The sequence below is a fragment of the Colletotrichum graminicola genome (assembly GCF_000149035.1).
Source record: "Colletotrichum graminicola M1.001 genomic scaffold supercont1.84, whole genome shotgun sequence".
Classification (NCBI taxonomy): Eukaryota; Fungi; Ascomycota; class Sordariomycetes; order Glomerellales; family Glomerellaceae; genus Colletotrichum; species Colletotrichum graminicola.
Genome location: NW_007361088.1, coordinates 46,409 through 70,605, shown reverse-complemented (window position 1 = coordinate 70,605; position 24,197 = coordinate 46,409). Strand labels below are relative to the sequence as shown.

The window sequence follows — 24,197 nt, the reverse complement described above, 5'->3', positions numbered from 1 at the left end:
GCGACTGGTTCGTGACGAATTCAATGATCATTGGTGTGTTAGGCCTGGGAGTTTGGAAAGCTCCGGTCGATGCCGAAAGGGAGTCAGGGACTTCCAAGGCTCGACGGGCACCAGACTCGGGTATTGAGGCTTTGGAAACGACTGTTTACCATTCCTACATGTTCTTTTTTAGTCGTAATCTTTCCATAGGCAATGAACGCCGGTCGGAGTTTGAAATCTGCTCTAAGCCTATTCTCGCTACTTGACTGTTATTGAACTGTGACAAACGCTGTGTTTATTTGAAAAGTCAATGTCGAGCAATTCTGGGGTAGTCTGGAAACATGCCGATTGGGGCCGAACATGGCCAACCACGTGTGTGTGGCTGGTGGTTGACGCAAGAAAAGCCCAGCCTCGTCTGAAGTTGAGTGCGAACAGAACGCTCAGGCTGTATCCCTCTCGCTTGCCCAAACCATAACATGACACCGGGCTTGTGTCAGACAGAACAAACAAGAGGCAACAAACATGGCGAATGAGTTGATAGAAATTATTTCAAATCTTGGTTCAATAACTTAATTTCGACTAGCCATGAGCATTGACCCTTCTGCTTTCGAACTTCGCATGCGAAGGGACGTAATGCAACATGATAGATAATAGTCCCCCCCAATCCAATGATGCGTCTATCCACATGACGGACGCCATTACCGATCCGAGGCAAACTCTTTGGCCACCAACCGAGACCGTCCCAATACCGGGCCGCCTTGTGTCAACCGGACGATGTTGCCATATTATAAAGCAAAACTTTCCATGTTCTCAGGGGGAAACGATATGAAATTGAAGCAGTAACTTCCTGGCAACCTACGTCATTGCCTTTATTCTAAATGCTACCATTGCTATAACCAACGCCGATGGAGTGTGAATGGGATGAGCCAAGGGTAGTTATGAGTTACCACCGGCGTCTGTGATACGTATTAGCTGGATGGGCCTTGCAGCTTGATTGCATCATAACTTACCCATAAGCTGAGTCAACCTTGGGGACGCGCTTGCGGAACTTCAAGCCGTGGCCGCCATGCTTACTCTCTTTACCTCCTTTTGGTTTAGGAGCAATACCCAGAAGTTCGGCTTCAAGGGCCGATAGCTCCGAGTCCTCGGTGCCATGCGATGCGAACGACGCTGCAGACTGCCTAGATGCTGGACGTGATTCGGCGTGGCTGCTGCCAGAGCCGGGCCGGTGGGAGTGACGCGAGCGAGAACGAGACCGCGAGGCTTGTCTTCGTTGAGCACTGTCCTCTGGCGGCGGTGTTCCCAGAAGCGGCGGTGTCCGTCCTTCGTGAAAACCACTGGCCGAGCCCTGGCGTCGCGCATCCTGAGAGCTATTATGATCGAAATCGTGACGGGTAGTAAACTTCTCGTCACCGCCATGTCGCCTGGAAGGACCAGCGTCATGGGAGTCATCCAGGGACTTAAGTAGTGCGTCGGTTGGATCAGACTCGTCGCGGTCTAGCCTTTGAAACCGGTATCGGTCAATTGGTCGCGAGTCTTCCCTGGTCGTCCGGCTATGAGGTGATGTAGTATCGTGGCCAGAGTGCGAATCGCCTCTGTGTCGTTTCTGACGGTGGCTCGCCCAGTCACCGTCTTGGCTGCTTCTGGTTCGTGAGGTCTTGTTAGGCGTCTCCTCCCACGTTCGCTTGCGGCTGTTGACCAAACGGTATTCACGATTTTCCGGAGTCGGTGGTTTCGGTGGAAGAGAGGGAAACCCTGGGAGACGGGTGGACTTGAAGGAAACGGGCTTGCTGTCCCGCGGCTCGGATTCTTGCCTAGCTGTTTTCGATTCAACTGGGCCTCTCCAGAACACTGGGTCAAGTTGCAGAGACGCAAAATGCTTGGTTTCTCGGATCGGCCTTGAAAACTCTTCAAGGTTCTTGTCCGTTACAAACTCGGACAGCATGCACGTGGCATTCCACGCCGGAGGTAGCATGATGTTATCATGGTAATCTTCCGGTCCGGGGAGCGGCTTGGCGATTGGGTCTGGCTGATGAGCGTTGTCTGTCTCCTTGAATATCATCTCGGCCTCCCACATCCAATCGACTTCGTCATCATCGACGCCTTCTTCAGATACGCTGTTGTCGTGTCGACCTTCGGGGGTTGTTACATTTGGTACTGATGCAGTCTTCGGCTGTTTCGGCTCGGGTACCACTTGGGCTGGCTCTTGCTCCTCTTTATTACCGTCCGACTTCTGTCTTGGTTGTGGTGCATCACGTTTGGGGTTGCTGTGCTTGTTGTTCTTGCGGGAGCGGTCAGGTCGGTGGTTATGACCTTGTCGATGCCGTCCGTGTCGATCTCGCGACAGTTGATTCCTATGAGGAGGGATGGGCGGTAAACCTGGTGGTGAACCCCGAGGGGGAGTGGGTAAAGGAGGCAATGGACCGACTCCCGAAGCAGGTGGCCCGTACGGCTGGGCATACGAAGGGGGAGGCTGAGGAGGGCCTGGCTGAGGTCTATATGGCGGTGGCGCCGGAGGTAGCCCATATGTGGATGGAGAGTAGCCTCCGTATGTTATGGGATTGTATGGTGCAGAGTACTGTCCACTAGGCGGAAGAGGAGGAGGGGGAGGAGCCGGGACAGGCTGGTATTCAGATGGAGGAGTGTAAGAGGGAGGATAAGAAGCACTGGGAGGATAAGGTAGCGGTGGCTGGTAAGAAGGGGGTGGAGGCCCAGTCGGCCCCGTCGGGGGCCCACCATACTGTCCAGGAGATGGGTAGTGATACGGCGCCGAGGGTCCAGGAGGGCCAGGAGGTGGTGGGTAGGCGCCCGGAGGCGGTGGCGGCGAGTACGGAGGATAGCCGGGGTAGCTACTCGGCGGCGGGGGCACGTACCCGGCCGGCGAGGGTGGATAAGACGGATAGGGCTGCGGGGGTCTGGGGACCGGAGGAGCATGGGGCTGGCCCGGTGGCGGGCCGTAACGAGTGACGATCTGACTGCCGGTAGGTGGAGCGGGATACTTGGTCACAACAGCGCCTGGTCGCCTCCCGCCGTGTTGATGGTTACTCCCTCGGCCATGGTCACGACTGCTTGAAGTGTTTCTTCGGGGCAAACCACTTTGGACGAGTCAGTGGCGCTCATGTAAAGGAAATGGTAGACATTGTATGAAGCTAACATTGGAAATCAAGCAACTTACGCAGGCTTCGCTCTCACCGGCTCCGGACATGCTACAGCCCAATGGCCAACACCGCCACAATTGATGCAGCTTGGCTCTTTTGTAGCAGGCCCTGAGCCGGGTGCGTGGTCCGCCATACTCGTGGAAAGTTTGGTAAGATGGGACGAGGCACCTCAGTTCTGGAGTTTGAGCCACAACTTGACCCGGTTGGAGTGTGGAGGGGTGAAAAGGCAGAGCGCGACGAAGGTCTGCAAGAACAGAGAGAAGGGGGCACGAGAATACTCTCGCCAGAGAGCGACCTCTGAAACTTGAAGTGGCGCTGGGCGGGATCTCGAATGATGGACCTTGTGATGGGCCTCTGAGGACGAAAGAAGAGGCAAAAAGTGTCTGATAGACGCATGAGAAATAGAGCCAAAGTAAAGGAAAGAGGGCCGCCAACCTTGGTACTCGCGATGCGCCGAGAATTACCGAGTGAAATACCCGGCGTTAACGTTTAGGGCAGATGAGCTTGGCAGTAGGGATCCAGTCAAGGCGACAAGAATGAAGGCATTCAGAAATGTCTCCAGCAAATGAGTGGGTGCTGACTGAGTGAGGCGGCGCATCGCCCGTAGCCCTGCCTGGCCTTACTTAGGATAAGCGCTCCACAAGAGGCGAGTCGACGGTCGTCATTAAGACCATCGGGTGACCCGGTATCAACAAGAAGATTGCCAGGATGTGCCAGAATGCGACAGTCGAATATTGTTCGGGTTGGGCGCATTCAAAGGGGGGGGGTTGACAGCTAGGATGAGGTCGTAGAGAAAACGCGACGAAGTTGACCAAAGTCAAAGGGTGCGCGTGCCAGGGTCAGGCGGAAAGTGGGGCCAGTCTACCTGCCCAGCGAAGGCACAGCTCAACTGGCTGGACCACAAGCATATGCCTTTCATGCAGGAAGGCTGAGGAGGATGCCGGATAATCTGTCGGGCCGACCATGGTTTCTCTTTTTCTTTTTCTTTTCAGGTACGGCGGCGGGATCGACCCAGTCGAGTTTGGTGGCCGACTGAAAACAACAGGAGGTGACGAAGAAAGACAACCAGTATCTGATGTAAGTCATTAGGTTACCTACCGAGTGAAAGGGCTTCAAGCCACAAGTCACACCTTCTTTTCACAAGAGGCATGCATTCGTCCTCTGTCTGGCCCAGAAACACCCTAAACGGAAGAGACCTTGGCCCGAAACACGTCGTCGTGATGTTTACCAAGGGGTTTGATTGTGGTTCTGAAGCATGTTGAGCCGTCCGAGATGACGCGACTAGTGCCCTGCTGTCGTTGAGTGAGCCCGACGGGGCATCACATCAAACGGTGATGGCGTAGCAGATATGCAACGACACGAAAGGCACACTGGGGTGTTTGATTGCTCTCGTCGCTCGCAGTACAGGGCAGGTAGAATGTTGGCCAAACAACCTGCCCTTCAACGAGACAAAATGAGACTTTCATGGGATACAGAGTATGAAAAGACTCTTCATTTTTTTTTTTTTTTTTTAGATTTAGAGATGGAAGCCTTGTGGCAGAGGAATACGAGCATAGCATCTAGTAAAAGCTCGAGATCATGGAAGCAAAAGAACTGAAACGCTGGGAGAGCAAGAAAGGTCCAAGGGCGGGTTGGATGAGATGAGAAGGGTGTGAAATAAAGCGCCGCCAATGTCCTGATTCCAGGTGCCGTTGGAATGAATCCCTGAAGCAGCCCAAGGAGCAGCAAGCAGGCGGGTAGGTAGGCCGGCAGACCAGCAATACGGCGGGATGAATATTCTTCTGAAAACAGGCAAGGAAATGGATCCGCGAATCCACTACTGCGATAGAATAGAAAGTTGCAGAGTTTCTCGAAACAAAAACGACAACGAAAACCACCGACCAGGAACTGAAACCGAAAAACGGGTGAGCCCGACGCGGGTTGATAACGGGGAAGGCAAAACGGAACGCAGTTTCGGCAACAGAAGGGATGGATGCGAATGTGAGGTAAAGGAAAGGAGAAGGGCGCGTGCCAGACAGGTTCAAAGGAGAGATGGGAGGGGAACGAGTGGTTTTATATGAGCCCCCAGCCCCAGCGTTCCAGGATCGCTCCCCTGCTGACATATGCCAGAAGATTGGACTGGGCTTCCCTGACCAAGGCTTGAAGAATACCGTCTCAGGCTCTCAGCGCTTGTGCTAGCGGCTTGTAGTGGTCGTCGGCCCCTAACTTCGCATCCCGTGGTGGTTCCACGGAGGGTGGGATGGGATTTATCGGCTGGCCCGAGCTCTCGATTTAGGTATGTACCAGTAGGTTTTAGGTATCCGTACACTACGGAGTAGTGAATACCATGAATACCTGGTACCTATGTACATACCCAGGTAATCCAGTTTGACAGGGCGCCATCGTCTGTTCTGATTTTTCTTATTTGCAGCATGACGTCCCGCGTACCGCTGCCACAGCCGCCGACATCCAACACAAAAAGCTATTCTCGGTCCGGATAAAGGGACCCACGCCATTGCGAAGGCATTCCCACGACGTGCGCATCTCCTTCGCTTCCATCTCACAACGGCTTCCCTCGAGCCTCCCCCCTCCCCGGCGCCTTGCGGTACTCGACTAAACACCACCGTCCGTTTCCCCCGCGTGGATTCACCCCATGCTATCCTTGCTTATATCATAGGACAGTCTACACCAATTTACTCTGACCTGGTCTTCTCTCTTTCTCTTTCCACCCTCGCTTTGCCGCCGTCGCGCTTCCTGCTCCCATGTAAAGGATCGTCGCTCTCGATCATGTTACTGCAACCTCGACGCTCCTCACCACACACCGCCCACGTCTGGAGTAGAAGTGGTCACCGACGACCTGCTCCGTGAGCGACCGACCGACCGATCCTTGCGCCGACGATACCGGCAGCCAACCTTTACATACCCTCTCTTTGAACAGATCAAACCAGCCGGTGACATAGCGCCCGCTGTTACATCGCACTCGCCGCGATGCCTGGACTTCCGGGTATGCTCCGTGTCCTTCTCCCGCCCATCTCTGTTAACGACGTCGTGTACAGCATCCGTCGACCTCGACGAGTGCATCTCGCGCTTGTACAAGAGGGAACTTCTCGCCGAGTCCGTCATCGAGGCCATCTGCGCCAAAACAAAAGAGCTCCTCATGCGTGAGAGCAACGTCGTTCACGTCCGCGCCCCCGTCACAGTCGTCGGCGACATTCACGGCCAGTTCTACGACCTCATCGAGATCTTCAAGATTGGTGGATGGTGTCCGGACACCAACTACTTGTTTCTTGGTACGCAACGGCCTCCTAGGGGCGGTCTGACAAGGCAGCTGTCCGAGAAAAACTAACCCACCGTCGCAGGAGATTATGTCGACCGCGGCATGTTCAGCGTCGAAACGATATCTCTGCTTGTGTGTTTGAAACTTCGATACCCCAACCGCGTGCATTTGATCCGAGGCAACCACGAGTCTCGCGGTGTTACCCAGTCCTACGGCTTCTACACGGAATGCTCAAGAAAATACGGAAACGCCAATGTGTGGCACTACTTCACTGACATGTTCGACTTCCTGACCCTCAGCGTTGTTATCAACGACAAGATCTTCTGTGTTCACGGAGGTAAGGCGCCACCTCGCGCCTCCCTGTTCCTCTCTTTACCTTCACGCTTGACTAATCCAACCCCGACAGGCCTCTCCCCCTCTATCCACTCCATCGACCAGATTGTCATCATCGACCGCTTCCGAGAGATCCCCCACGAAGGGCCCATGGCCGACCTGGTCTGGTCCGACCCAGACCCCGAGCGGGACGAGTTCTCTCTGAGCCCCCGAGGGGCAGGGTATACCTTTGGCGCGCAAGTGGTCAAGAAGTTCCTGGCCGTGAACAACATGGACCACATCCTCAGGGCGCACCAGCTGTGCCAGGAGGGCTTCCAGGTCCTGTACGACGACCGCCTTAGCACCGTGTGGAGCGCTCCCAACTACTGCTACCGGTGCGGCAATATGGCCAGTGTCTTGGAGGTCAGCGACACGGGCGAGAGGTTTTTCAACGTCTTCGCTGCAGCCCCAGAGAACGACCAGCACAAGGACATGCAGCTGGGCGGTGGGGACAAGCAGGCGGACGGAAACTCACTACCCGATTACTTTTTGTAGTGTATGGTCTGGTTCAAAGGAGGACAGACCATTCAAACTGGCGGATTCGATGCTATCTATGTATTGATGAAAGCGTCACGTCACACATCACCCTACAACAACATCGCACTGGCTTGGTGACGACCAAGAAGAAGCAAACCCAAGACCAGGCAAAAGAGTTTCAAGAGCAACCACCAACAACGTGGCGTTAGCTACACTAGTAGAAACGGCAGCTACTACCCAGCCTAGTCAACACGACGAGACAAACGCATGGTGCAGTTTTGATGACGATCCAATGGATCTGTCTGTATTTCGGCTCGGGTTCATATATGAGATCCCGGAATAACATGTATCTGCGAGCCGCCTACCAACCAAGTTTTGCGTATCGTGGCTTCATGTCCCATACCCAATGTATGAGCCTTATTGCAAGGTGTTCATGTTTTTTAAGTGTGGCGCAGTGTATGACAAGAAAGGCTTCGACCCAGGTCTGCCGCCTATGAACCCTTGTGATTCCCCCTGCGTATGGGCTCGTTGTGCTTTTTTTTCCTTCCTTTTTTTTTTTCTTTCTGGTTTTGTTTTTGCATTATGAGTGACGCATACGTCCCGCCTACCCTTTCCAACCAGGAATACCATCTACCGGCGACGCTTCTGCGCCATAGGCCTACTGGGACCGCAGAACACCTCGATAAACCAGTAGGTTAGATGTCGGGTATCGGTTCAGCTGGTTAGACATGCCCAGGAGCCGCAAGACTGCTTTCTGACTTCCCTCGAGGGTGGCAAAAGAAGAAGCAGGCTGAACGTTGAGGGGCAACCGTGGTCTACCAGTCCTTGGCGATGTCGAAGGACCACTCAAAAGTGAGATGAGTCTTCTTGTCGTCGTCGACAAAGCTGGAGATGGCGTTGTAGTGGCCGCGGGCCAACATGCCGGAGGGTGCATCCTCCTCTTGGACTGAATGGCAGTCAGCATCAGCAATTGAAATACAGACAAAAGGAAAGATGCAACTTACAGCGCTTGGTGTAGATTGGCTGCTTGTCCGTGTTGGGAGCATAGCTGCCCTGTAGACATGCGTCAGTAACGGAGCCACAGCAAGGGATATGTGAGGACATATAGACTTACCAGCATCTCAGAGTCCTTGCTAACCTTGATGCCCTTGCGCTTGACGACCTGAACGTACTGCAGACCACTGAGGATCTCGTGCTGGACCTTGAAGTTGGCGACCATGGTGAACTTGGCGCCCTCCTTGATCTTGAAGGGCTTGTCCTTGAGGGTGGCCTCAGAGCCGGGGCTGGACAGGTCGATGGTCACAGGGTCGCGGCCAGGGGATTCCATAGTGAGGGACTGGATAATGCAGACACGGGGGTCTGAGGCGTCAGAGAGGTCTTTGCCGCCGCCGAGGCCAAGAGACTCCTTGTAACGCTGGAGAGACTCGTCGTTCTCGTCTGTGGCCTTGTTAGTAGGCGATTCTTGCTTTCTCTTCTCTTGATTTTGCTGCTGCTCGCTCTCCTCCTGTAACTCGTATGTAGCAAAGCCATGAGCCGCTCTGACAGTATAGAGGGATGTGTAGAAGTCTCGGATGAGCGCTGGGTCTTGCTCGGGATTGTTCTCCAGCAACCTGGGGGAGTTTGGAGGATTGGGGGGGACGGGGCGCGAAGTGGCTCTGGCTCGATGAAGATGCCTCTCTTCAGCCACCTCAGGCGTAGGTGACTGCGGACGAGAGCCTGAGGGAGTGGACTGGGGGGCCGGAGGAAGCTCAATGGAGTTGCGGTTGAGCAGGGCTTTGTTGCGGTTACGCCGCTGCATCAACAGACGCATGCCATCATACAGCATATCCATGAATAATGTGGTATATCATGAATTCCGGTGTGCGATATTGACGTGGTGATGAGCATAATAGAAAACAAAGGTGAGGATGCGGGAGGGGGGTATCACTGAGAATTAACCATGAAAGAAGACGGCGGGAGAGAGGGCGATTGCGGAATAGGAGCTGGGGAATGGCAGGCAGGTACAAGCAGGTAGTGGTTGCAAGGTCTTTCGCTCTTTCCTCATGCCGCCTCCATGAAGTGTGCTTTGAATACGGTGCCATATTAAGCACTGCTGATAAGCAGTGACCGAGGTGAAGACCAAGCTACGGGAAGCTTAGGCTTTGCACACCGAACCCCAATTCAAGGTGAAGGTGTGAGGGGCACCCGCAGGACCCAGCCCAATCCAGTCCAACCACCTCCCAGAGAAGGGGCAGAGCAGAGCACCAGCAGCATTCAAAATGATGGGGAAAGCAGGGGAAAAGACATGGCTGAACAGACAAGAGAATCAAGCAAACGTACCCATCTTCTGGTACTCGGCCAGACTCTGCTTGGGCTGGGACAGCTTGTAGCCCTGAGTCTCTTCGGGCATGGTGTCCTCTTGCTCGTGGGAAGCCATGATGACGGTAGTGGTGGTGGTGGGGGGAACTGGCGGGAGCTGGGAGCTGTTTGGCGATGAGTGGATAAAGAGGCCTGCGAGATGGCTTTGGGCGTATGTATTGAGTGGCGGGTGAGGCTGTGAGTAAGCAGAGATGAGGTATGTGACGATGTTTGCTCTGGAGGAGAGAAGTTTGAAGATTCAGACACAGTAGGTGGTTAAAGAGTGATAAGTCCAAGCTGTCGGGCAACTACTGGGCAAGGTACAAACAGCAGCAGCACTGTCCACCCACTCATGTGCCGCACTTGCGAGGTCACCGCTTTCTGTTGCCCCTCATTCTCTTTCTCTCTTTCCCTCCCACGCCCAGGCCAGGGACGTCAGGGCCAGGCGACGGGCTGTGGCAGGTGGATGTGGGGCCCAGAGAGGTGCCGTGTGGGCCTGGAACCGCCGACACTGGACGAATTGAGGCGTATCATTGGCCACGATGATCGATAGGGGCCATGCTTGCATTGATTGGCCGCCATCTGGAACAAGATGGAACTTCATACACGAAACCAGGAACAATCGACAAAGCCCACGCTTGCATTTGCTGCCAGAGGTTGATTCTGCTGCTGTAGCCACTAAATCCCACTTTACTGGCTTGAGTTGGCTACCTATGTACACTAGAGGGTACGGGGGGTTTGGGGAAACATACATCTAGGTATATGCAAGCGTACAATATGTACTCTTCTACGGATACTGCTACGTTTATGGGCCTGTGCCTACCTAGGTGTGCCCTACCCATCGTAGGTGACACAGGAGGGGGGTGGAATGGGGATGGAGGGGAGGGGATGAGGGGAGGAAAGGAGCCTTCCATTGGCATTGGCCACGGTATCAGGATAGGATACCTATTGGTCGGATGATCGGTCTGGAATGCCTGGCTGCTGATGAGGGGCACGCATTAGACCCAAACGACTCTGATCCTATGCCTGCTTACTAAGTTCACCTTAGGTTCGATAGGTATTCTAGCTAGCTATCTGGGTACCTTTACGTTGTTTTTCTCCAATTAGCTACGAATGTGGCCATTGAGGCTCTTGCTGTGTAGCAGCGACATGTGCCATGTGCGTCTTGTCCGAGCCGTTTGTCGTCTGGTGCATGATGCGGGGAAGGGCCAAGCGGCAGCGAAGAAGCAATTTGAGGTCATCTTTGGACACCAGCAGCGCGAGGCACCGTCCGCTTCTAGCCTCTAGCAGCCGCCGCCGCCGACGACAGACTCACTCGGCAGGTGTAGATTTCGAGTTCCGTGACGTATTCTGTAGCTAGCGTGCTCATGTGCACAGTCTACCTACGGCTTCCAGTCAGTCTACCTAAGAGAGCAAGCTCAGAGCACTTGTTGCATCTTTCGTGCCATCAGCCGAAGCTACACGTGTCCGGTGTCTCAGTGCCCAAGTATTACTCGGGTTGCGGATCAAGAAGGGCGAAATGCAAATGTGTCAACATTGAGGTATCCGTAGTCGGTTTCAATTGTGTCGTTGCCCTGCCAGTGATACCCAGCTTTGTCTGGACCCCTGGATCTATACTAGCTCACTGATGGCGATATCTTCCTCCAAACCGTCCCGTCGACCAAGTCAAACTGATGGCGGGTCCTTCCTGCCCACAGCCAGCTCGCCGCTCTCCAGGTTGAGAACAGTGCCCATAGTGCTCTGAGCTTTGCGCGTTCGCGACGAGAATTGTTGGGGAGCAGGGGGGTAGCTCTGGGTTCTGGGTTTTTGGTTCTGGGTTCCGAGGGACTCTGGCACGGGAGAGGAGAACGTGTGCTGACGATGAGCCCTCATTGAAACGGCTGAGTCGCCCAGCTCCTAAAGTCACTCTACACCAAGGACGTTGACCGGGGTCATGCAATGGGAATAGGCGAGAATACCTCGCAGTAGGTACGTAGCACCTAGGCAGGTAGGGACAGGACCGTCACATTTGATTCTGATTCTCCTCTCATGGGCCTTCTTTTCCCTTTCTCTCTTTCTCTCTCTCTCCGTTTTTCCGGGGAAGGCGCCGGGGAGTGGTGTCGCCGAAAGCGGCAAATGACAGTTGAGATAGGGAGATACTTGTGGAAACAGTACATATCAAAGCCAAAAGAAAGTAGCCCCTTATGCCGCAGGAAGTTTTCACCCCTCCGTGCTTCCTCATCGGGCCACACGCTTCGGCACACCCATCGCTTCCCGAACCCGCAGCTGCCCCCCTTCTTCTGAGGTAGGTCCCTACCTAGGAGGTACCTGTAATCAAATCCAATGAGCTGAGGACCGCGAGGACCCTCCCGTTGGCCCCCCAAAGGTCTCTTTCTCTTTCTCTTCTTGGCCCCTCGTTGGTGAGGTTCTCAGGTTCCCCCGTCCCGTCCTCCGCTATTCCAATTTGCTCTCGCGCGCGACCATCAGTGTCTTCCACTCGGCTTCTGCTTCCGCTTCCTTGCCCGTCCCGTCCGCCTGCCTCTGTTCCTTCCCTACTCGCAGGTCGCCCTCTCCTCCAACTCTCTCACATACACACTCTCTCTTCCCCCTCGGTTTTCCACTCATCCATCCTTTAAGAACAGATTTTGCCCTTTGTGCCCTCCCCCGTATCGGGACGCCGTCACCGTTGCATACAATCAATTCTAATTTTTTTTCCTTCGACCTTACCTATCATCTACTACCCCTGCACCCTTTTTTTTTTACGCGACGGGATACTCGTCACGTCACGTCACGTCACGTCACGCTTGCGCACGCAGAACCTCTCCAACTCAGCTCTGACGGGTCCAGTTCCAGTAAGCGACATATCTACACCTTGAGCACTCTCTCACTTGTCTTGCGCACGCGCGCGACACTGATGCGCTCATATCTGTGCTCAGACTGCTGACGCGCCGATTAGTCTATCCACCTACGACCGAGACTCCGCCCGCAAGCGACGCGATATCGAGCATTTCCCCTCCTGGTTTGCTCCAGTGCGCGCGCATCGCGAACACCTCACCTACCCAATTCTAATCACCATTTTTGCGCCTTCAACCCCGTATCCAAAGATGCCTTCCGCGACAGCTCCTGAGCGGCACCTACCCGCCAAGCATAACCCCTTGATGCTCGAAGATGTGCCATCCTGTATGGACATGAACCAACTCGTTCTCGAGGGCTCCTGATTTGCTGACCCGTCTACAGACAACGACCTCGTCGCCCGCCGCCGCCTCGGCCAAACACAGCTGAATGCCAAGATGGTGAACCATGCCGACGGTGAAGGTGCGGCCCTTGGTGTCTTCGACTATGCGCATCTCCGCGCTCCCCTGCCCAAAGGAATCGTCTCCGGAATCTTCAAGTCCAGCCCCAACAGCTACTTCCTCATGCGCCGGAGCTACGACGGCTTCGTGTCCGCTACCGGCATGTTCAAGGCCACTTTTCCCTACGCCGAGGCCTCTGAAGAAGAGGCCGAACGCAAGTATATCAAGTCGCTTGCCACCACCAGCCCTGAGGAGACGGCCGGCAATGTTTGGATCCCCCCAGAACATGCCTTGATTCTTGCCGAGGAGTACAGCATCGCGCCGTGGATCCGCGCCCTGCTTGATCCCGCCAACATCGCCGTCTCCAACAGTCCCGACAGCCCTCCCAAGAGGATTACCGCACCGCCGAAATTCGACCTGTTTAAGGTTCACCCCCAACTCGCTCCTCCTACCCCAGCATCGCTGCCCCGCAGCACCCGATCTCGCCGCTCAGCCAGTCCGACCAAGACAGCCGCCCCTAGACCCGTCAGATCTCCCAGGAAGCGCAGGACCAAGGCTGACTCGGTCGAGCCCCGAGAATCCACGCCTACCCTCACTACCGCAACCAAGCTCCAGGTGAACGGCATCATTGACGAGGACAGAGACGCTGAGGCGCGAGTGGAAACCGCCATCAAGACCATTGAGACGGAGCCCGCGGCCGCCCCGGAGCCCAAGAAGCAGGACACCAAGGCCAAGATTTTTGTTGACCAGGACCTGAAGACTGACGAGGATGGAAACGAGACGAAGCGCACTGCTGTGTCACTAGAACTCCCGCTGCTGAGCTCCGCCCCGCCAACTGCTGAAGAGACAGCGCGAATGATTGCGGAGGCCAAGCAGATGGTCGAGGCTGCCGGGATCAAGTCGGACGAGGGCGTGGACAGTCCTCAAGTCAAGAAGGGCAAGCGTAGCGCGGAAGAGATCTCCAAGGGAGACGACGAAGACAAGGAACAGGACGGCGAAGTAGATAGTGCAGAGGAGCCGCGTGCGAAAAAGGCGAAGACCGCCGAGGTACAGGTCAAGAAACTGCGTGTGCGGAATCGGGCCCTGTTCGGCCTGAGTGCCGTGTCACTGGCTGTTGGGTAAGTGCTCCTTTCTTCCCGGGCCATGCAGAGGCAGTCGACTGATTTATGTGTGCGTAGCGCGTTCTCATACTTTGTGGGAGCCTTCTGAATAAATCCGCCGACTCATTTCGAATCGATTGGTATTAGAGCAACAGATGGTGGTCTTGGCCATGCAGCACGGGGCGGCACGTCGCGGATTGCAATCGCCCAGAGGACTTTTTTATTTATTTTTTGGCTTGGGTGGTGGAAATGGCGGCAGACCTTGTTTATATCATTTTTCTGCCTTTCGCTCATACCCATAGAGCTCGAGAGAACTCGGGCTGGCTTTCTTTTCCCTCTTTTTGCTTGTGGAATCTTTGGGTGGAATCAAAGTCAGTGTACATTGGAATCGTCTGCTTACGGTGACAGGGAGGGAGGGGGGTTGCGGAAGAGCCAAACCGCGCGGTTCAGGATTTAGGGCGAGTGTAATTGATGTATTTGTTTAGGTGCCTTTGCTTGCTGGCGTCGAATATGGGGGTTCCGGCGATGTACGTTTGCAATCGACATTGGCTCTGCTTGTAGTAGTTTCGTCATCATCATTTTCCAACTCTATCGACACCAGGATACTACTGAGCTCCTTGCTGTCTTGCGTCTGGTATCCAGTCTTGCTGCGGTTTGCTCATCAACCAACCTTCCAACGACGTTTTTGACACCTATCCCCCGGTCCAGTAGCTATAGCGAAGTGCTAATGAAGCTTTGAGGGGATCGGGTGCTTGGCCGAACTTGCTCCACATAGCCTTCCAACAGGCTTCCGAACTCGAGAACCTGGTTGCTGCTTGACCCTCTCGACGATCTGCATCCGGCGGTGGGTATGGTTTCCTGTCACATTACGCCGTGATGTCATTAGGGCTTGCCTCCACATAATGCTATGAAAAGGGGAGTTGCTGGAGAGAGAAAAACGAGATTGACTGCGCCGAACATCTATCAGCCAACTGCCCTTGATATATACTCGACTGAGTAAACATCTTCGGTTCGGACGATGCATCCAACATAGGTACGCTACATCATGAACAAGCCTTGACGCCTCTCTCTCTCAACGGCGTATTTGCCACCGTATATGATATGCATCCTTAATACGTCTCTTCTTCACCAGGGGCCCTCTTTTATGGTCTAATCCGGGGTCGCTCCCGCGCGCCACGTGTAACGGGACACGGGGGGTGGGCAGAGGCTCGGTTTAAGGCTGCCTGCCATGCATCATCGAGGATCGAGCGGGATGGCTAACACCGGCAATGGCCGGCTCCCCGGATAACCGTCCACCTCTTCCTTGTCTGCATCCCCCCTCCCCGCAGTCTGGGAAACCTGGGGGCGGGTGTCTAAGCTCGGCTGGAATGGAGCTCGTCTCCTCAGATTTCGGCTGCTTAATCCTAGGACAACACCTTGTTGTCTCGATCGCTCCTCACTCCGTTGGCTGATTCGCAATTCTTTCATCTTGTGGGTTGGTTCGTTGGAAGCTGCACGATGCGGGCTCCCACGACGTTGCGGACTATCAGGCTTGTCCAGCGGCGCGGCTTCGCGACGACGACGCCGCGGCTGGAGAGCTATGGCTTCATCGGGCTCGGACAGATGGTAACCGCCCTCACACAAGATTCCCATCCCTACAACCAATTCACGTTCAGGATGCTAACACACACAGGGTTACCAAATGGCTAAGAACCTCCAGTCAAAGCTAAGTCCCAAGGATGAGATCCGCATCTTCGACATCAACAAAACCGCCGTCTCGAACCTGGCCGGAGAGATGGAACAGTCGCAGGCCGGCGGCGCAAAGGTAGCCGTCGTCAGCACCGCGAGAGACGCCTCGACAGACGCTGTATGTTGTTTTTTCTTTTCTTTTTCTCTCTCCTTCGTTTCTTAGTCTCTCTTTTTTCTTTCTCTTTTTTTGTAGGTGTAACATGATCGCCTGTGTTGCTCATATGATGTCCAAACTAAACTGTTTTGCCAACTATGACCACGGCCATAAGAAGGGCCCTGATATTACTACATTTCTAGTCGCTGATTCGAGCTTATTCTTGTCTATTTCCGTTCTCCGGGGACGTGCTTTGTATGGACATCACATGTTAACCACCATCCCAACACCAGGACACCGTGATCACCGTCCTCCCCGAGCCATCTCACGTAAAATCCGTCTACGCCTCCATCCTCGCCGACCTCCCGCTTAGGAAGCGCATCTTCATAGACTGCTCCACCATCGACCCCTCCTCCTCGCGCGAGGTCGCTGCCGCTGTGGCCGCCGCCCAGCCCGAGGGCCAAGGCGTCTTCGTCGACGCGCCCATGTCGGGCGGCGTCGTCGGCGCCACGGCGGGCACCCTGACGTTCATGCTCGGCTGCGACGCCGCGCACCTCGCGGCCGTCGAGCCCACGCTTCTGCGCATGGGCCGCCGCGTGCTGCACTGCGGACCGCAGGGGACGGGTCTCTCGGCGAAGCTGGCCAACAACTACCTGCTCGCCATCAACAACATTGCGACGGCCGAGGCGATGAACCTCGGCATCCGGTGGGGGCTGGACCCCAAGGTGCTCGCCGGGGTGATCAACGTCAGCACGGGCAAGTGCTGGCCCAGTGAGGTGAACAACCCCGTCGGGGGCGTCGTCGAGGGGAGCCCTGCGGGGCGGGACTACAAGGGCGGCTTCGGGATCGGGCTGATGCGCAAGGACCTCGGCCTGGCCGTCGTCGCGGCCGAAGAGGCGGGCGCGAAGCTGGAGCTGGCGGGCAAGGCGACCGAGGTGTATGCCGCGGCCGAAGGGCGGGAGGACTGCAAGGGGCGAGACTTCTCTGTGGTGTACCGGTACTTGGGCGGCAAAGAGTGAGCATCGACCGATTCCGCCACGACTACGCGGCTAGAAAAGAAATATTAGAAAGTTTCATGAAGGGAGAGAGGGAGAGAAAGCATCTAGAAGAAGAAAATGAATTGGCACTCATCGAAGAACATCGCACCATCCCGCCGTCGACGGCCCCGGAGCGGCCCTCTTCTCCCTGCGCGTGCCCGCTGACGCCCTGATCTCGGCCCTCCACCACTTCTCCCTGGCCTTGGCCTCTTTTTCGCCGAGGTGCTCCACGCAGAGCTCGCAGCGGACCACCTTTGGCCTCGGCCGACGGTGCTGGGGCTCGATGAGGGTGTACCCCGGCGCGGTCTTGAGAACCTCGAACTCGAGCCCGGAGGAGTCGAGCGCCGGGTCTGAACGAGCGGGATCCGGGACCGGGTCGTAGAGGAGGCCGCAATGGGGGGACGCGGCGGCGCGGGCGGCCGAGCACCGCTCGAAGGTTCGGCGCCACGGCTTGCCGAGGCGGGCGTTGCAAATGCCGCACATGTAATGCACGACGTCTGTGACGCACATCGTGAGACTTGTTCTGTTGTTCGGTGGTACGACCTACCGGAGGTGGTTATCAAATGCGAATACTGGTAAGAGGCAGTCGAAGCGGCTGATGACACAAGGATTGGCTCACTTGCTCAGGAACTCGAGTCTATATGTAAATATTTTGTCACTAGGTTGGACAGTCCTTTGAATTTTACTCTTCAGTGATGAGAAACGAACAATGGTATTATTGAGAAACCCGTTTTGGGTAGTAACACACAAGTGTTTTTAGACAGAAGGAACATGTTCATATGGGATGTTTGAAGAGAGCAAAAGCGCACAGATGCAAGGGCAACCTCTTTGATGGAGGCTTTCAGCCTTTTGATTTTGAAAGAAAACAGATATTCTGATCGAGCAGTGACCTCTACCTCTACAGGCCGCACGCGTCTCTATCCCAAGGGGAAATGCTGCCGAGTTCCGCCGTGGATCGACAGCAGCAAGAGACGAGTTCTAAAATCCCAAACGCCACGCGTGACCCGGAGGCCCCCATTACCCTCTATACATATAGCCCAAGTTCCTTTCTACGAGCACCAACGTTAATCTCTAGTTCATGCAGACTCGCGTCCCGAATCGACCTTGACGTTCTCCGGCGTCGAGGTCGTCGTCGATCCAGTCTTCTCCCCAGCCTGCGCCTTGCTGGACTTGCTCATCTGCTGGAAGTAGATGCCGGGATGGAAGACGGTCAGCAGCGTGACGCAGGTCAGCACGAGGCCGCCGTCAAGGATCATAAACGAGACCTCGTCCTGCATGATGTGGTTGCCCCATCCACCCGCCATCTCGGCGACACTGTTGGCCGTTGTCAGCATGATTCATCCGTTTTTGTTCTGCCTGGTGGGGATATCCAACTCACCGGTAAACGCAACGGACCATGACGCACGCGTACGCGACCGCGACGCCGCAGAGGAACATCCTAAAATTTCTTGCGCGGTACAGCGCAATGTCGCCGGTGCTGTGGTCGCCGCTGTGCGCCCACTTCCTCACCCTCAGCCAGTAGTCCGCGCCGGCGGCGCCGAACAGCACCAAGACGACGACCTGCAGCACGATACCCGCGATGATGGCCTGGTTTCCGCCGTCGAGCAGCTTCTTGTTCGTCTGCCCCGCCGCCGCCGCGAGACCGCCGCCGATTGCCTGGATGATGAGGCAGGTGAGGTCGGCGGGAAGGAAGATGAGGGGGTACAGGCGCGGGCGGATGCGCGAGAGGCTCGGGTTGAGGTTCGCGGAAACGTGCTTAAGGGTCAGGTAGATGCCGGCGCAGATGAAGGTCGGGCCGAGGATGATGGTACAGATTTGCATCTGGAAGGCGTCCTTGTTCCAGGGGTTCTCATGGAGGAGGACCCGGCCAACGTAACCTGGGTTCGTGTTAGTCTTTGGATCATGACAACAGCAAACGAGAAAAAGAAGAAGAAGAAGAAGAAGAAGAAGAAGAAGAAGAAGAAGAAGGAAAAAGAGTAGTGGCATGGGGCGAGGGTTCATCCGATCGCAGATGGGCTGAACTCCAGCCGTTCGTCGAGGGCGAAGGGTATCACCATACATACCAACTGTCTCTAGGATCGAGCCGCCAGTCACAAAGAGCATGAACGTCCAGGTGCGCTTCCACGTCCCGATGGTCGCCGAGGTGAGCACGACAAGGCCAAAGGCGACAGCGAAGAAGATGTTGGCGCCCAAGTTGGGGTAGTACGACAGCACGGTCATCTCGACGGGACAGAGCTGCGAGACCTCGGTGCACTCGCGGAACGGCCGCCGCATCGTGGTTTCGTTGGCCGACATGGTGACGGGTTTTGGAGGGGTTCTCTATCGAGTGGCGATCGTGTGAGGCTCTTCAAAGTCGAGGCTTGCGCAGGATGGAGTGGCTCGTAGCAGTATCTCCAGAACGGTCGCAGGGCTACCCAGTCGTAGTCCTGATGTGTTTTGCTGTTAGTCCTTCTGATTGCTCAAGGACGAAACGGGCGCCAAAGGGTCCAAGAAACAGAACAGCGATAAAATGAAGGGCGAGAATCAAAGACGCAAAGGCGAGATGGAAGTAAAGAAACGGGAGGTCAAAATCCCCAAGAGATGAACGTCCGTCATCATCTACATATATGTACACAAACAGGCGCAGGCGCATTGCATCCACACGGCACCCAGCGTTGCCTCCTAGCCCCGACCAGGGGGAGGGGGGAAGCAACAGCAGTGGAGTTGGGACGGACCCTCTTCCATTATTACCAGTCTTGTCCGACTAGTTGGTCACCGGCAAAGCGAAGAAACCGAATGACACGAAGGGGATGGACGTTTGAAAGGAGGCGAATGGTGGTGCTGCGGAGTGCAGAGCCAAGGCCTCTCTAGATCCCCTTCTTCGGCTCCCGAGGACCCGCAGGCCTTCTCGGATTGGAAAGCAGTGCGGTTGCCGCTTAGGGGCTTTTGGAATTCGAAGGTCATTGGTGGTCAGGCCGTTGTATCTACCTATTTGCTTGCAGGCTGGGTGAGACGCCCGAGACTTGAGCCTCGAGTGTCGCCGTCATGATGTGTGTTTTGACAAGCAAGAGCTGGACAAACTCTTTGGTTGAGCAAAATCAACCATCAACCAAAGGAATCAACAGTGCAACAACCACCGATCAAGTCAAGAGTCAGTCAATACCTACCTTCAAAGCTGGGGACCGCAACGATTCCCAGGGTTGGACACCCGAATCTTAGCATCGTTCTAGCGCCTTGGCGGGGGAATCCAACCCGAATGACACGAGTTAAGCGATGCTGCTTGGCCGCCACCCGAGTTCCTAACCGAGGAACCGACAAGGATCTTGAGGGCCGTCTGGCAGTGAAACCGCCATTGGAAGAACGAGCACCCCTCGGGTCCCTCGGATCGCTTAGCCAACGTGCATGCATGCATGCATGCATGCCTGCTCTTCTGCTCCTCCCCTCCTATCGCGGCGCCATGACCGGAGTGTCAGTCCGGTGTGTTGTACATACCTAGTACTAGGATTTGGTTGAGTTGGGTCTCTGCGCTCTGACTGGCGGGCCATGTTCGTAACTCGCATAGACGACTCCGAACAGTCGCTTCGTGATGACCATGGTATCAATTCCTGATAAATCTGCAAATACGGGCATGCTTGGTTTTGTTCGTCTTCTCATCTCAACCTGAGAGAGCAGCATCTCGCCCTGTGTGGCATTACCACTAGGCGCTTTGGTTGCTTTACTCGCTATTGTCGTCGCTGCTCTCTTCCTCATCATCATCATCATCTTCTTCTTCTTCTTCTTCCTCCTCCTCCTCCTCCTCCTCGTCATCGTCATCCCCCTCATCGGTCTCGTCTTCGGACTCCTCTTCGTCTTCTCCATCCATTTTGAATGCTTCTTGTTGCTCCTCTATTTCTTCCTCTGCAAGCCAATCATCGAGCGTCTTGACGCCGACGCCAGCACCAACAGCAGCAGCGCCCAGACCGTTAGTTTTCGTCGGTGCAGCCTTGACCGCATTGTCGAGCATTTGACTGGCCGGCACGCTCTTCTCCCCGCCGTAAGCCGAAGGTGTCTCTGTTTCTCGCAGACGTCGGTCCGGCTCCGAGCCCTCCGCTACCCAGTCGGGAAGACCCTCATAGCCACGCAGACCGTGGATGCCACCTCCGCCCGCCAATACAAGCGTCGAAGAACCGAGCATGAAACCCTTGCGAATCTCTGAAGGGCTGGGAGCCTGCGGCGCGGGCTTCGGTGCCAACAACATCAACGTGGCCAGCTGGGGCACAGAAAGGAGAGCTCGGTACATGCGGGCTCGGTCGCGAAGGTCATATGACGTGTCGTAGCGGACCAGCAGCAAGGCGTAGTCCCAAAGCTTTGCGACGGGATGGTCATCTTGGTTGGGCACCGCTGCTTCGTCTTCGCCCTTGTCTTCGCTCTGGCGGTTCACGTGGTGCAGGTACACCTTGGCAGCAAGAAGGAGGATCTGCCCCTTTGCCACCTCTGCCTCATTCGCAAAGTCCTTCAGGAGTATTCGCAGCACATCTGCTGCGATATTGTCTTCGCCCTCGAGACCCGAGAACTCGCCCACCAGCCAGATGATGGTTGCCCTTGCGTGAGGATCCGTTGCAGAGTCCAGGTTTTTAGCGAGGCGTACGACCGTGCAGACGTGCCCTTGCGGATCTTGCTGGATCAGGTGTCGGATGACTGTCAGTGACTCAGCCGCCAACGTTCCGTCAAGACTCGTGATTTGCCCCAGCAGCAGCCGAAGACACCTCGGTGCTGTTGACGAGTCTGTCTGGGCGCATCGTCCAATGGCACGCACCGCTTCCCTTACGAGCGCCTTGTTCGTCGAACCGGAAAAGTGTTCCAACTCGTGCAGAATCAGGCTCTTGATGTGAGGGGGCGCGTGAGGAAAGATGAGCGTCAGGATCTCCAACTTCAACTCCCACACTTGCGTAGGGTCTGTAGCTCTGACAAGGAAGTGGCTGGCGTATTTGACAAAGTCTGTGGGTCTCGTCAAGCAAACTGAGACGATGTTGTAGAGTGCAACTTGCTGGATGTCTTGCGGCCCCCTGAGTAGTGCCACAAGAGGGCCTATGGCAATCTTGACGTATTCCGGCGTTCCAATTTCGACGTAGCATCTCGTGACCGCAATCACGACGGCTGAGTTACGACTCTGCAGCAGGGGTTTGATGCCGTTGAGCAGCAGAGCCAAGTCCGGGTCCACCGCGATAACTTGCTGCTCCTCGCCCCCTTGCTGCGCATTTTCTGCGTAAAAGTCACCGAGGTCGGCCGTCTTTTCCTGGCCCTTGACGCTGTGCGTCCGTCTCGGGAAACACTTCCTCGTGTAGTATGTCATCATTCGCAGCGTAGCCAACTGACTCCACTCGTCCATATCCACGACCTTCTTAACCAATGCCCGGTAATGCGGATGTATCATGTCGATGCGGTCTGGGCACACTTCCAGAAAAGCCGAAACAGCCGCACCGGCGACGAAGTACTGCTTGTCTCCAATGAGAGCGGTGAGGTATTCGAGCAGCTGCGGCAGCTGCGTGGGGTCGAGGCGGTAGCATTTGGGGATCGAGAGAGCGGCAGCTCGGCGCACGTAGGGACTCATATCTGCCACACCCTTCTTGATTGCGAGGGATACGATTTGGCTAATAACGGGAACTCGGATACCTGACATGGTCTTGAGTGCAAGAGCGCGGACTTGAGGGTTCGTGTCGGAGAGGGATTTCTGGATGGTATTGATGGAAAGGAGGGCGAGGTCGGGCTCCTGCTCGGCATGGTGAATGAGGTAGATGTAGACAAGCTTCTTGATCTCTATATTGGGGGATGCAACATTCTTGACGACAGATGAGAAGAAGGGCAACGTCTTCTGGCCGCGGTACATCATCTGGGCGGAGGTGGGATTAGCCAAGGACTGGAGCTGGAGCCGGCTGGAAGGATCCGTACCGAGAGGACGCGGCGCAGGCCGTCCAGCACCTCGCGGTCATTTCGACTGTCCAACAGCTTCTTAATCTGCGTACGGTCGAGAGGACGACCGGTGCTGCGGGAGCTACGCGTAGCGGAGGCAGCATCGAGTGTGAGCTCTCGAGCTGAACGGGATCGACGTTAGCAAGGGCCACCATAGCAGCATGGGTATCGGGTGGGCGGTCAATGACGCACCGCTCTCGAGCAGACTGGATATCCGCGCGATGGACTCCATGACGAGCGACAGCAGGTCGGAGCTAGCTGAAGCAGTCGTGGGTGAAGGGGGGGGGAGGAGGGTTGGTGAACCAGCCTCGGGATGGTGGAGATGTGAAGGTTGCAAGAGGAGATGACGTCTAGTCCTTGGAAGGCTGAACCAGGCCGCGCCGACGAGGGGCAGCGGCCGGCTGGCGTGCTTAGCTGTCGCTTGGGCTACCGGTCGGTCGCTAAGAGACCTCCCGGGGCCGTCGACAAAACTCAACTTCAGTGGGCAAGGGCGCTAAGCTAAGCGAAAACTGCCCCCGCCAAAGCCACGTTCTAGGCACGTGTACCTACCTAGGTAGGTGTCCGACCCCACCTATAATCCTTGCCCAGCCAATTTATCTACCCTTCAAGACTCTATTCTATCTATTATCACAGTTTTGGAATGGACCAATATGTTGTACTCTCAGATTTCAGTACTAAACGAGTGTGTGTGTGTGTGTGTGTGTGTGTGTGTGTGTGCGTGTTTAAGTTATTTGATAATATCCATCATGTTTAGCCATTCGAAAGAATGACGATTAGGTCTATTCGAAGCACCGCAATCTTCCTCATCCCAAATCTCTGAAAACCAAGCCATTCAGATGAGTGATGTCACATAGCAAGTTAGCATACCCTTTCTTCTCAAACAATCAAGCACATACCAGCAGGATAGAAGTCGCACATGGAATCTAGTGTTTGCGCATGTACTTTGGGAAATGCTCTCGCCCAAGACTTGAGTATGGCCGACGTAGGTTAGGCCATGGCTTCTCCGGTTGCCCAAAACGTTTCGACGGTTACATTTTGCCATTCATCGCTTAAGCAACACACATCAATGCCTCATCAATGTTCACTTAGCAATCATGATACGTTCTCATTCGCTGTTCAATCCTTCAACATAACCCCCATTATCCTGGTCCAGGGAACACGGGGTCAGACCGCCCTCCACGATGCTTGTCCTTCTCCAGTATCAAGTTCAAGAAAGTCCTTTTACAGCGTACCTACCATTGATTTCCTGAGTTTCACTTGTTCTATTCCCCCTCAAAACCTGCCTTGCTGTCACTGTCGTGCTGGAATGCTTCTTGAGATTGGCCCAAGCAAACCAGCCCTTGACTTTATCTCTTTTCTTCTCTGTAGAATCGGTCCCAGACTTCTTTTGTTGTGAGGGGGCCCGTGTGCTGGGAGGTCACGTGACCTCCCGGGCCCCTCACCTCTTCGCCAGCCTCTG

At 55.3% G+C, this 24,197-nt stretch overlaps 8 protein-coding genes across 8 annotated transcripts; 3 read left to right on the top strand and 5 right to left on the bottom strand.

The window, feature by feature from the left end:
- Window positions 1–985: 985 nt before the first annotated feature.
- On the bottom strand, window positions 986–3,270 carry GLRG_11351 (zinc knuckle; the record flags this gene model as incomplete). The annotated part of the gene is made up of 2 exons (XM_008102035.1): window positions 986–3,074; window positions 3,155–3,270. 2 exons carry the CDS (start codon window positions 3,268–3,270, stop codon window positions 986–988), a joined length of 2,205 nt encoding a protein of 734 aa, XP_008100226.1.
- A 2,834-nt stretch (window positions 3,271–6,104) lies between these two features.
- GLRG_11350 (calcineurin-like phosphoesterase) lies at window positions 6,105–7,260 on the top strand (the record flags this gene model as incomplete). Its single annotated transcript, XM_008102034.1, has 4 exons — window positions 6,105–6,120; window positions 6,173–6,406; window positions 6,476–6,730; window positions 6,800–7,260. 4 exons carry the CDS (start codon window positions 6,105–6,107, stop codon window positions 7,258–7,260), a joined length of 966 nt encoding a protein of 321 aa, XP_008100225.1.
- Window positions 7,261–8,057: 797 nt separating this feature from the next.
- Window positions 8,058–9,658, bottom strand: GLRG_11349 (RHO protein GDP dissociation inhibitor; the record flags this gene model as incomplete). Its single annotated transcript, XM_008102033.1, has 4 exons — window positions 8,058–8,188; window positions 8,247–8,295; window positions 8,357–8,820; window positions 9,562–9,658. The coding sequence occupies 4 exons, from the start codon at window positions 9,656–9,658 to the stop codon at window positions 8,058–8,060; spliced, it is 741 nt and encodes a 246-aa protein (XP_008100224.1).
- A 3,004-nt stretch (window positions 9,659–12,662) lies between these two features.
- On the top strand, window positions 12,663–13,973 carry GLRG_11348 (KilA-N domain-containing protein; the record flags this gene model as incomplete). The annotated part of the gene is made up of 2 exons (XM_008102032.1): window positions 12,663–12,738; window positions 12,796–13,973. 2 exons carry the CDS (start codon window positions 12,663–12,665, stop codon window positions 13,971–13,973), a joined length of 1,254 nt encoding a protein of 417 aa, XP_008100223.1.
- Window positions 13,974–15,448: 1,475 nt separating this feature from the next.
- GLRG_11347 (3-hydroxyisobutyrate dehydrogenase) lies at window positions 15,449–16,792 on the top strand (the record flags this gene model as incomplete). The annotated part of the gene is made up of 3 exons (XM_008102031.1): window positions 15,449–15,556; window positions 15,624–15,797; window positions 16,067–16,792. The coding sequence occupies 3 exons, from the start codon at window positions 15,449–15,451 to the stop codon at window positions 16,790–16,792; spliced, it is 1,008 nt and encodes a 335-aa protein (XP_008100222.1).
- A 108-nt stretch (window positions 16,793–16,900) lies between these two features.
- GLRG_11346 (uncharacterized protein) lies at window positions 16,901–17,320 on the bottom strand (the record flags this gene model as incomplete). Its single annotated transcript, XM_008102030.1, has 1 exon — window positions 16,901–17,320. The coding sequence occupies one exon, from the start codon at window positions 17,318–17,320 to the stop codon at window positions 16,901–16,903; it is 420 nt and encodes a 139-aa protein (XP_008100221.1).
- A 566-nt stretch (window positions 17,321–17,886) lies between these two features.
- On the bottom strand, window positions 17,887–19,105 carry GLRG_11345 (RTA1 like protein; the record flags this gene model as incomplete). Its single annotated transcript, XM_008102029.1, has 3 exons — window positions 17,887–18,124; window positions 18,189–18,687; window positions 18,874–19,105. 3 exons carry the CDS (start codon window positions 19,103–19,105, stop codon window positions 17,887–17,889), a joined length of 969 nt encoding a protein of 322 aa, XP_008100220.1.
- A 1,399-nt stretch (window positions 19,106–20,504) lies between these two features.
- Window positions 20,505–22,970, bottom strand: GLRG_11344 (uncharacterized protein; the record flags this gene model as incomplete). Its single annotated transcript, XM_008102028.1, has 3 exons — window positions 20,505–22,658; window positions 22,718–22,860; window positions 22,931–22,970. 3 exons carry the CDS (start codon window positions 22,968–22,970, stop codon window positions 20,505–20,507), a joined length of 2,337 nt encoding a protein of 778 aa, XP_008100219.1.
- Window positions 22,971–24,197: the final 1,227 nt, after the last annotated feature.